The following is a 12190-nucleotide window of genomic DNA, read 5'->3' on the forward strand; positions in this document are numbered from 1 at the left end:
AGTCTCAGCATTGGGCTGCAGGGGTCCTGTGTCTCCGCCAGTCTCAGCATGGGGCTGCAGTGGTCATGTGGCTTTACCTTATAAGTGCAAAGTGAATACTATCCATCAGGGACCCTGAACGATCGGCCACGGAGCTAGAGGGGATTTAGCAGAGTAGTTTGGGGGACATGTAGGCCTTTTTTTTTTTAAATCGCTTTTTATGAGGTAGGATGTAGAAAAAGACGGCAATTTTGCTAATGTTTACTATTATGTGACTGTCCAGCGTCCTTCACACGACCTATCATGTTTTTCACAGACGCCACGTGTCCCCTATTTAACCTACGGTGCTGCACTCATGTCTGTTTTCCCAGCTGCACAGATGGCAAGGGCCAATACAAGTCTATGGGTCCGTGTAAACTTGCCATCCGTGTGCCGTACATGTGCCGTCCGTGTTTAACACGGAAAGTATGTGAGAAGCTTTATAATTTCATTTCCATTATCCATAGAGGTAAAACACGGATGACACATGGACGGCACACTGATTGGAAACACTGGTGACTCCAATATCGGTGTAACATGTATGTTTTATATGGACATGGGGGGCCCCACTTTGAATTTTGCCTAGGGCCCCAAATTTGTCCAAAACCGGCCCTGTGCACATGTCCAACCAGTAACCTAGGCAATGAAGAATCAACAGTAAAATTATCATTTTGGACTACAAAGCTGCACGTTTTTACTTTTCTATTTAAAATATACAAGAAAAAAAATTCTAATTTTATTGGGAAACCACCCCTATAAAAGGCAGACGTGTCCATGACACCTTGTAGGTTATCCGCCCAGCAGCACATAGTGACCACCATACTGTGGAGGGCGCAGAGAAGACGGTGCTGCTTTTCTTTCCTCCACACAGTTTGCCGCGTCCGCCATTATCACACGTCCACCCATGGGATGGCGGCTCTGGCTTGTAGTCGTGTCGTGCACACAAGCACGTCTGTCATGGCCGCCAAGCTCCTCGTCACTCCGTGAGGCAATTAGTAAGCTGTTATGTATACACATCCACAGCTCACAAAGCTTCCATCCCTTCCCCCCACCCATGCGAGCAGACGCGTCCTCCCCTCCGCCCTCTATAATCTCGCGTTATCACTGCACCCAAAATGGCTACAATGTGACACACAGTGGTGAGAAGCATCGTCTGCCGGATACATAAGGACTTGCGCGGCAGCACCAGCAAGAGCCATGGTAAGTGTCCGCAGAGAGCCGGCTTTCTAGTGAGGACGCAGAAGCAAGGCGCTGCCACTAGTTATATACACCGTGTAATTATGGCGGTAAGCGATGAAGTGAATGGCGCGCTCCTATTCACGCCGGCTTGGAAGGGGTTAAGTAGATCGTCCTCGCTTCTGATTGGCTGGGACCGCGGGTTGGCGCCCCTCCTCCGTGCTTTTACCTCACACACGGGACATTGTACAAATGGCTGCTCTGCATATTACAGAGTTCTGGAAATGCTGCCTAAGTGCCCCCAGAAACTGTCAGCTTATATTACCATAGTGCTCTGTGCTGGGGTACTCGCTGTATACAAATAGAAAGCCCACTTAGGCTGAGTTCACACGTAGCGTTTTTTTTCGCATTTCTGCGGCACTTTTAACTGCACGATTTTGCCGTGAAAAATAAGCATCCCATGCATTCCTATGGGATTCCGCAATGCTGTGCTAATGCTGTGGTTTTTCCAGCCGCGGAATCGCTTCTCGGTAAAAAACGCAGCATGCTCACCCATGGGAATGCATTGTTCTGCTTACTTTCCGCATGTGGCTGTGCACACCATGCGAAAAGTAAGCAGAACAATTGCGGATGGTACCCACGGTGTGGAGGAGAGGACACTGTCCTCCGGGCTTTGGGTACCATATCCCTGTAAAAAATAGAATTTAAAATAAAAAATATTGTTATTCTTACCTTCCGGCGTCCCGCGCAGCCTTCCCGCCTCTCTCCACGCTCCCGGTCCCAGTAAGCCTTTGCGAACGTTGACATCCGTTCTCGCGGGATTGCGAAGTCTCGCGGTCATTCGCGTGACGTCATCGCGAATGACCGCGAGACGTCGCGATCCCGTGAGAACAGACGTCATCGCGGTAATTGTCGCAAAGGATTACTGGGAGCGTGGAGAGAGGCGGGAAGGCTGCGCGGGACGTCGGAAGGTGAGAATAACAATATATTTTTTTTTTTATTTTTTACATTTTGTCTTTTACTATTGACGCCGCATAGGCGGCCTCAATAGTAAAAAGTTGGTCACACTCGTCAAACACTATGTTTGACGAGTGTGACCAACCTGTCAATCACTTTCCAAGCAATGCTACAGATCGCTTGGAAAACGCTAGCATTCTGCAAGCTAATTACGCTTGAAAAATGCTAGTTTTTCCGCGGGAATTTAAAATGCGATTTTTCCCGCGGAATGGAATTCCGGAATTCTCGCGGTAATTTCCGCGAGAGTTCCGCTACGTGTGAACCCAGCCTTATAGGGAACCTGTCACCAGAAAAAAACGCAGTAAAGGGAATCTGTCACCACTTTTTTGGCATATCATGTAAAAATATCACTCAATTTAGTGTCAGCTCTGCATTATACAAGTAGTTTTTATACCCCTTGACTCCCCACGTATGATCCATAAATACCGTTTTTATTCCTCCCGCGGTGTATATAAATATTAATTTTCCTCGTCCGGTCCAATGGGCGAGGCTTATTGTTTGTCTCCCCCCCCCCCCCCTCTCCTGGCTTGCTCTACGCATTCCTTTCGGGTAATTCATGCGTTCACGTAGAGTTACCGCGCGTGCACAGTATGCTTTGCCCAACTGTGGGCAAAGCTGAAAAACAGTATTGCACATGTGCCGGCATTCGCCATGGCGTTCTATGGCCCGGAAGTATACTAGCTAGTTCTCATGTGTATTGATGGCAATAATGCACACTTGCATTTTACAATTGGCATTACACTGCTGCTATTTAGATTCTAATTTATCCTACTTTTTTACTGTTTTGCAGTAAATTATATGCTGTCTTTTAATCCTGGGTCAGGTGCAATAGCACAGTAGGGTTTTCTTACAAAGAAGAGGAGGGTTTTCTTATAAGGGTATGTGCACACGTTGCGGATTTGGCACTGCGGATCTGCAGCAGTTTTCCATGTGGCGTACAGTACCATGTAGACCTATGGAAAACCAAATCCGCTGTGCACACGCAGCGGTTTATTTTCTGCCACATGTCAATTCTTTCTGTGGAATCCGCAGCGTTTTTACACCTCTTCCATTATAGGAATCCGAAGGTGCAAAAACAGGCTAAATCCGCAGGTAAAACGCAGGTCACTTTACCTGCAGATTCAGTAAAATCCGCAGCCAAATCCGCAACATGTGCACATACCCTTAGGCTATGTGCCCACGTAGCGTTTTAAAACGCTCACTAAAAACCGGACTCCTTCCCAGAAATCGCGCAGCTTTTTCCGCGCGATTTCACCGCGATTTTACCGCGATTATGATCGCGATTTTCGTGTGCGATATTCAAGCACTTTCCAAGCGATTTGAAGCATCGCTTGGAAAGTGATTGACAGGTTGGTCACACTTGTCAAACATAGTGTTTGACAAGTGTGACCAGGTTTTTACTATTGAGGCCGCCTATGCGGCCTCAATAGTAAAAGATAGAATGCTAAAAAAAAATAAAAAAAATCTGTGTATATTTACCTTCCGGCGTCCGGCACTGCATTCCCGGGCCACAGCGTTCCCAGTAATGCCTTGCGAGACCTGTGATGACGTAGTCTCGCGTTGCTATAGCGATCTCGCGAGACCACGTCATCACTGGACCGTGCCGCAAGGCATTACTGGGAACGCTTAGGCCGGGAATGCAGTGCGTGACGCCGGAAGGTAAATATACCCCGATTTTTTTTATTTTTTATTCTTTTTTTTACAGGGGTATGGTGCCCAGGGCCTAGAGGACAGTCTCCTCTCCTCCACACCGTGGGTACCAACCGCACATGAGACGCTTAACTTCCCGCATGGTGGGCATAACCACTTGCGGGAAGTAAGCGATTCTCATGCATTCCTATGGGTGCGGAATCGCGGCAATTCTTTGCGATTCCGCACAAAAGAATGAGCATGCTGCAATTTTTTCCGCGATGCGATTCTGCCGCGGAAAAAAGCGCAGCATTAGCACAGCATGTGCGGAATGCATGGGGGGCGTTCTGTACACGATTTTTAAACGTTTTCGCGCCGAAAATCGCGGCAAAAACGCTTAAAAATCACTACGTGGGCACACAGCCTAAATGTCCTCTCAGGCACATTGTGCCCGAAAGCGTAATAGTCTCTGATATGATCTGCCAACCTTTCTTTTATCTCTGACAATGTGTTTCTGCTGCTAAACTTTTAGCGTCTAAATCTGTGTGAATATGACTCCGTTAGCATCTACAGTTAGGTCCATATATATTTGGGCAGAGACAACATTTTTCTAATTTTGGTTCTAGACATTACCACAATGAATTTTAAACAAAACAATTCAGATGCAGTTGAAGTTCAGACTTTCAGCTTTCATTTGAGGGTATCCACATTAAGGCTGAGTTCACATGTGGCGTTTTTTTCGCGTTTCCGCGGCTGTTTTAACCGCGCGATTTTGCCGCGAAAACGCGAAAAATAAGCATCCCATGCATTCCTATGGGATTCCGCAATGCTGTGCTAATGCTGCGTTTTTTACCGCGGCGGAATCGCTTCGGGGTAAAAACCGCAGCATGCTCATTAATTTGCGGAATCGCGGCGATCCCGCACCCATAGGAATGCATTGTTCCGCTTACTTCCCGCATGTGGCTGTGCACACCATGCGGAAAGTAAGCAGAACAATGGCGGATGGTACCCACGGTCCGGAGGAGAGGAGACTGTCCTCCGGGCTTTGGGTACCATATCCCTGTAAAAAATAGAATTTAAAAATAAAAAATATTGTTATTCTCACCCTCCGACGTCCCGGGCAGTCTTTCCGCTTCTCTTCACGCTCCCGTTCCCAGTAGTCCTTTGCGAAAATGCCCGCGATGGCGTCCGTTCTCGCGGGATCGCGAAGTCTCGCGTTCATTCGTGCGACGTCATCGCGAATTACCACGAGACATCGCGATCCCGCGAGAACGGACGCCATCGCGGGCATTTTCGCAAAGGACTACTGGGAACGGATGCGCGGGACGTCGGAGGGTGAGAATAACACCATTTTTTATTTTTTTTCACATTTTATCTTTTACTACTGATGCTGCATAGGCGGCCTCAGTAGTAAAATGTTGGTCACACTTGTCAATCAGTTCTCCCAGCGATGCTACAGATCGCTTGGAGAATGCTAGCATTTTGCAAGCTATATACGCTTGCAAAATGCTAGTTTTTCCGCGGGAAAATCGCGGGAATTTAAAATGCGATTTTCCCGCGGACTGGAATTCCGGAATTCTCTCGGTAATTTCCGCGAGAGTTCCGGTACGTGTGCACATAGCCTTAAATTGGATGAAGGGTTTAGTTGTTTCAGCTCCTTAACATGTGCCACCATGTTTTTAAAGGGACCTAAAGTAATTGGACAATTGACTCCAAGGCTATTTCATGGACAGGTGTGGGCAATCCCTTCGTTATGTCATTCTCAATTAAGCAGATAAAAGGCCTGGAGTTGATTTGAGGTGTGGTGCTTGCATTTGGAAGGTTTTGCTGTGAAGGAAACATGCAGTCAAAGGAGCTCTCCATGCAGGTGAAACAAGCCATCCTTAAGCTGCAAAAACAGAAAAAACCCATCCGAGAAATTGCTACAACATTAGGAGTGGCAAAATCTACAGTTTCGTACATCCTGAGAAAGAAAGAAAGCACTGTTGAACTCATCAATGCAAAAAGACCTGTGCGCCCACGGAAGACAACAGTGGTGGATGATCGCAGAATAATCTCCATGGTGAAGAGAAACCCCTTCACAACAGCCAACCAAGTGAACAACGCTCTCCGGGAGGTAGGCGTATCAATATCCAAATCTACTATAAAGAGAAGACTGCAGGAAAGTAAATACAGAGGGTTCACTGCACGGTGCAAGCCACTCATAAGCATCAAGAATAAAAAGGCTAGACTGGACTTTGCTAAAAAACATCTAAAAAAGCCAGCATAGTTCTGGAAGAACATTCTTTGGACAGATGAAACCAAGATCAACCTCTACCAGAATGATGGAAAGAGAAAAGTATGGCGAAGGCGTGGTACAGCTCATGATCCAAAGCATACCACATCATCTGTAAAACACGGCGGAGGCAGTGTGATGGCTTGGGCATGCATGGCTGCCAGTGGCACTGGGTCACTAGTGTTTATTGATGATGTGACACAGGACAGAAGCAGCCGATTGAATTCTGAGGTATTCAGAGCCGTACTGTGTGCTCAGATCCAGCCAAATGCAGCCAAACTGATTGGTCGTCGTTTCATACTACAGATGGACAATGACCCAAAACAAAAAGCCAAAGCAACCCAGGATTTTATTAAAGCAAAGAAGTGGAATATTCTTGAATGGCCAAGTCAGTCACCTGATCTCAACCCAATTGAGCATGCATTTCACTTGTTAAAGACTAAACTTCAGACAGGCCCACAAACAAACAGCAACTGAAAACCACCGCAGTGAAGGCCTGGCAGAGCATCAAAAAGGAGGAAACACAGCGTCTGGTGATGTCCATGAGTTCAAGACTTCAGGCAGTCATTGCCAACAAAGGGTTTTCAACCAAGTACTAGAAATGAACATTTTATTTACAATTTAATTTGTCCCATTACTTTTGGTCCCTTTAAAAACAGGGTGGCACATGTTAAGGAGCTGAAACTCCTAAACCCTTCATCCAATTTTATTGTGGATACCCTCAAATGAAAGCTGAAAGTCTGAACTTCAACTGCATCTGAATTGTTTTGTTTAAAATTCATTGTGGTAATGTCTAGAACCAAAATTAGAAAAATGTTGTCTGTCCAAATATATATGGACCTAACTGTATATGCCTTACAACTAAGTTTTTTTTTTTTGTATTGTTTAGTAATAGTTGTATCCTGAAAACTGGAGACTATTGGGCGGTATTTGTGAAATTTGAGTACTTTTTGTTTTATTAGGTTTATGATTATTAAATGGGTATTTTTGCGTCTGATTTTATGTACTCTCTTTAAATATATCCCTATCAAGGTCACTGATTACTTTTAGAGCCCAGAAATTGACATAATTAGATATTCTAGATTGTTTTCTAACCGGTGCCTGTCAGGAGCACTGCACCTGAATTCGGGAATGTTAGAGAGTAGAGTTGAGCGAACATATTTGGCGATCGAATCCGAACATGTATTTTGCATATTCGTGCCTTATTGCTACCCTACTCATGCTGAGTTTATGTTTGATGAACGGTTTATTGGTTTATTTCTACTCCCATTGACTCCAATGACGTTTGGCTGTGTTCGGCTAATATTGCAAAAACAACATTCGCCTATATGTTCGGAACCAAATTTTTAAAAATTGTCTCATCTCTGCCAGGAATGCGCCTGACCCAAAGCTTAAACTTCTAATTAAATGATACCCACATTTTCAGGAAAAATCAGAAGAGCCCTCTGCAGTGGCACAAGCTGCAGGTACAGTAGTCCCTTCTACTCCCCAGTCTGTAAGAGGGGTGAAGGTTGAAACTAAAAGACCAAGAGAAGGAGGCAGAAAGCGGGGCATCTTGTCCTCAAGTAAGTACCGTATATTGAACTGCAGCACATTATTTCACGCACAACCTAATGATAATAAAGGAGTTTTACCGTGAAAGGCATTTATCCATAGAACAAGTGATAAATGACTGCTGGGTACCCACCTATCCCAAGAACGAGGATTTTGATTCCCTATTTTTTTTTCCACACTGCAGTCAGGATTGAGTGGAGCTACATATTCTTTTCATGTATGAGACACTGACATAGGAAGGGTGTTAGAGCAATTGCAAGTTTTTGTGTGCCTGCTCCAGTCTGTATCAGAAGCCCTGACGTGTCAGCACCAGGACCAGGCATGTCCAGGGGTTGTAGCATGCACTAGACAAAATGCCAGAGATGAGTTCTGTACTCCGTCAATCCAGTCACAATCAAACCCGCATCAGTGCATTACTAGTCAGTAATATTCGCCAAAAGTTTGTGCATCCGATAACAACATATCCTGATAAATGTCAGTCACAGAAACCCTTAATATGACAAATACAGTGGGTACGGAAAGTATTCAGACCCCTTTAAATTTTTCACTCTTTGTACCAATTGGCTGCAATGAAAACATTCTAAAGTTAATTTTTTTATCATTCATATACACAATGCTCCCCATGTTGACTGAAAAAAAACAGAAATGTAGACATTTTTGCAAATTTTATTAAAAAAAGAAAAACTAAAATATCACATGGTCATTAGTATTCAGACCCTTTGCTCAGACACTCATATTTAAGCCACATGCTGTCCATTTCCTTGTGATCCTCCTTAATATGGTTCTACCAGGGCTGTGGAGCCAAACCTCCGACTCCCACTCCTCAAATCCCATGACACCAACTCCACAACTCCAACTCCCTCATACCTGGCTCATGTTTTAAGTTTAAGAGATAAATTTACTGTAGTAAAATGGTAACATCAGGCTTTTAATCTTTATTATGATACAATAATTAAGCCATTTAGATAGAACATAAAATATATTTATTGAAATACAACTTTAGAACAAAAAAAACTTTGCATATTTACAATTTATTATACAATCTGCAGTAAGTGGGGGGGGGGAACCGTTTTCAACAAAAACGTACTGAATAGTATTTGTGCAGTCTATGAATTTGTTCTGAGAAATAGTATCGCCTCCATCAGATCCTCCTTTATAGATGACCTAAAATCTGACCTAATTATTTTAATGCTAGAGAACAACCTCTCTACACTAACTTGGGAAGGTGGCAAAGCAATAGCCACATGGGCAATATCTCTTAACAATTTCAGGATATAAAGGAATTGCCTCGTGCACAGTCAGTTTTGATGAACGATTGAACTCTTCTACTTCTTTAGAGCAAGTGAAAAATTTTGCTGAAATATGGTCAATCTGTTTTCTATGGGAGTGGAATCTTTTTCCCTGCAGCAATGCTGTGCCTGCTCCATGTCGTCCAAATACTTGTCGAAATCAAACTCCAAATCTGATGAGGACGAAGGGACGACAGCAGCAGCACTGGCAGGACCCGAGTCCTCTTGCTGTTGGCCGTCCTGTAGCCTACTCATCCTAACTGCTACCTCAGAGCTTCTTTTCCTTTAGTAAGCTCTTGATCATCCAGCAATATACTCGAGTCCACATAAACAGCTGCCAGAAGAATTATATTTTCTAATAGCAGTGTGTCTCTCCATTTAAATGAAGGCAGCAGCAATGCCATCTGTGATTAAACCTCCTCTTTGGGACAGGCAAAACAAAAAGTTCTTCCACCCCTTTATAAAAATGCCAGGAGATAAATCCTTAGCTTGTAACTTTTTAGTCACTGTAAATGGGTGATGAAGCAATTCCTTTAAAGGGAATCTGACACCCGATTTTTCAAGTATCAGCTGCCGACACCACCATCAGGGGCTTATCTACAGCATTCTGTAATGCTGTAGATAAGCCCCCGATGTAACCTGAAAGATAAGAAAAATGAGTTATATTATACTCACCCAGGGGCGGTCCGGGTCCGATTGGTGTCGCGGTCCGGTCAGGCGCCTCCCATCTTCTAACTGTGACGTCCTCTTCTTCCCGTCGTGGCTCCTGCGCAGGCGCACTGCTCTGCCCTGTTGAGGGCAGAGCAGAGTCCTGCAATACACAGGTGCCGGGAGAGGTCCATCGCCTGCGCACTACAGTATTCTGCTCTGCCCTCAAGAGGACAGAGCAGTGCGCCTGCGCAGGAGCCACGACAGGCAGCAAAGGAGAGGACATCAAATGGTGCACCCTCCCTTCCAAGCCCCGACGTGTGCCCAAACAGTGGTTTACCTCAACATATGGGGTATCAGCGTACTCAGGAAAAATTGCACAACAACTTTGGGGGTCTAATTTCTCCTGTTACATTTGGGAAAATAAAAAATTGGGGGCTAAAATATTATTTTTGTGGGGAAAAAAAAGATTTTTTTATTTTCTTGTCTCTGCGTTATAAACTTCTGTGAAGCACTTGGGGGTTCAAAGTGCTCACCAGAGATCTAGATAAGTTCCTTGGAAAGTCTAGTTTCCAAAATGGGGTCACTTGTGGGGGATTTCCACAGTTTAGGCACATCAGGGGCTCTGCAAATGTAACATGACGCCCGCAGACCATTCCATCGGTTCAGCATTTCAAAATGTCACTACTTCCCTTCCGAGCCCCGACGTGTGCCCGAACAGTGGTTCTCCCCCACATATGGGATGCCACCGTACTCGGGACAAACTGTTCAACTTTTGGGGTTCAATTTATCCTGTTACCCTTGTGAAAATAAAAAATTGCGGACTAAATAATCATTTTTTTAGAGAAAAAAAATATTTTTTATTTTCACGTCTCTGCGTTATAAACTTCTGTGAAGCACCTGGGGGTCCAAACTGCTCACTATGCATCTAGATAAGTTCCATAAGGGGTCTAGTTTCCAAAATGGTGCCACTTGTGGGGTTTTTTTTTACTGTTTAGGCACACAGGGGCTCTCCAAACGCGACATGGTGTCCGCTAACGATTCGAGCTAATTTTCCATTCAAAAAGTCAAATGGCGCTCCTTTCCTTCCGGGCCCTGCCGTGCGCCCAAACAGTGATTTATGACCACATATGAGGTATCGGTGTACTCAGGAGAAATTGCACAACAAATTTTAGGATCTATTTTATCCTGTTGCCCATGTGAAAATGAAAAATCTGAGGCTAAAAGAAAATTTTTGTGAAACAAAAGTACTTTTTTTTACGGATCAATTTGTTAAGCACCTGGGGGTTCAAAGTGATCACTATGCACCTAGATAAGTTCCTTGGGGGGTCTAGTTTCCAAAATGGGGTCACTTGTGGGGGAGCTCCAATGTTTAGGCACACAGGGCCTCTCCAAACGCGACATGGCAACCGCTAAATATTCCAGCATATATTCCATTCAAAAAGTCAAATGGTGCTCCTTCCCTTCTGAGCCCTGCCGTGCGCCCAAACAATGGTTTATGACCACATATGAGGTATCGGTGTACTCAGGAATAATTGCCCAACAAATTTTAGGATCCATTTTATCCTGTTGCCCATGTGAAAATGAAAAAATTGATGCTAAAAGAAAATTTTTGTTGGAAAAATTAAAATGTCCATTTTAATGTGACTTCAAATGTGAGGTGGTCCCTAAAAAAAAAAAAAAAAAAAAAAAATGGTTGTGTAAATTTTGTTGTAAAAATGAGAAATCACTGTTCAACTTTTAACCCTTATAACTTCCTAACAAAAAAAAAATGTTGTTTCCAAAATTGTGCTGATGTAAAGTAGACATGTGAAATGTTATTTAGTAACTGTTTTGTGTCACATAACTCTGGTTTAACAGAATGAAAACTCAAAATTTGAAAATTGTGAAACTTTCAAAATTTTCGCCAAATTTCCGATTTTTTTTTTTTTCTCACAAATAATCGTCCTAAATTTACCACTAACCTGAAGCCCAATGTCACAAAAAAACAGAATCGCTAGGATCCGTTGAAGCGTTCCAGAGTTATTACCTCATAAAGGGACACTGGTCAGAATTGCAAAAAATGGCCTGGTCATTAAGGTCAAAATAGGCTTGGTCATGAAGGGGTTAAATAGATGCTGCCCCACCGAGTGGCTTGATCCACAATTGCCCCTTTTCCAGCGCATCTCTTCAAGATGGAATCAATTTTAGGGGTTCTGGCAGCAATAACCAATTTCCTTACTTTGCTAATCAGTTTCAGCTGCAGCGTGTGCACAACACAGCGCATGTGATGAATAGGAAAGAGGTGTGAAGCCGCTTCAACAAGATCATTTAATTGTAAATAATCGTTTTGCTGTTCTTCTGAAGTAATATCTGTTTGTTCCTCCGTTATGGAAACAGGACTGTGGCATTCCAACATACTGAATGTGAAATGTTCTAGCTGCTGTTCGCCTTCATTACTCTCATTCATCAGTGTAATTGTACTTATCATGTTTGAAGCATTGTCCGTTACAATAGCAAGAACCTGTTCTTTTTTGAGTTCGTAATCTTGCAGAACTTTTTCCACTAAGGCCTGGAGAAACTGGCTGCTGTGATGAGCTTTAGT

General features: G+C 43.9%; 1 protein-coding gene across 1 annotated transcript in view; it reads left to right on the forward strand.

Annotated features, from left to right (window-relative positions):
- Nucleotides 1-869: 869 nt before the first annotated feature.
- Nucleotides 870-12190, forward strand: part of ZNF414 (zinc finger protein 414) — a 63591-nt gene continuing 52270 nt past the window's right edge. The window contains 3 exon segments of the mRNA XM_073544203.1: nt 870-1165; nt 1168-1218; nt 7542-7680. Of these exon segments, the coding sequence (XP_073400304.1) occupies nt 923-1165; nt 1168-1218; nt 7542-7680 (433 nt within the window). The 5' untranslated portion in view covers nt 870-922.

The sequence above is a fragment of the Dendrobates tinctorius genome, unplaced genomic scaffold, assembly GCF_039654945.1.
Source record: "Dendrobates tinctorius isolate UK_male_01 unplaced genomic scaffold, ASM3965494v1 ptg000011l, whole genome shotgun sequence".
NCBI lineage: Eukaryota > Metazoa > Chordata > Amphibia > Anura > Dendrobatidae > Dendrobates > Dendrobates tinctorius.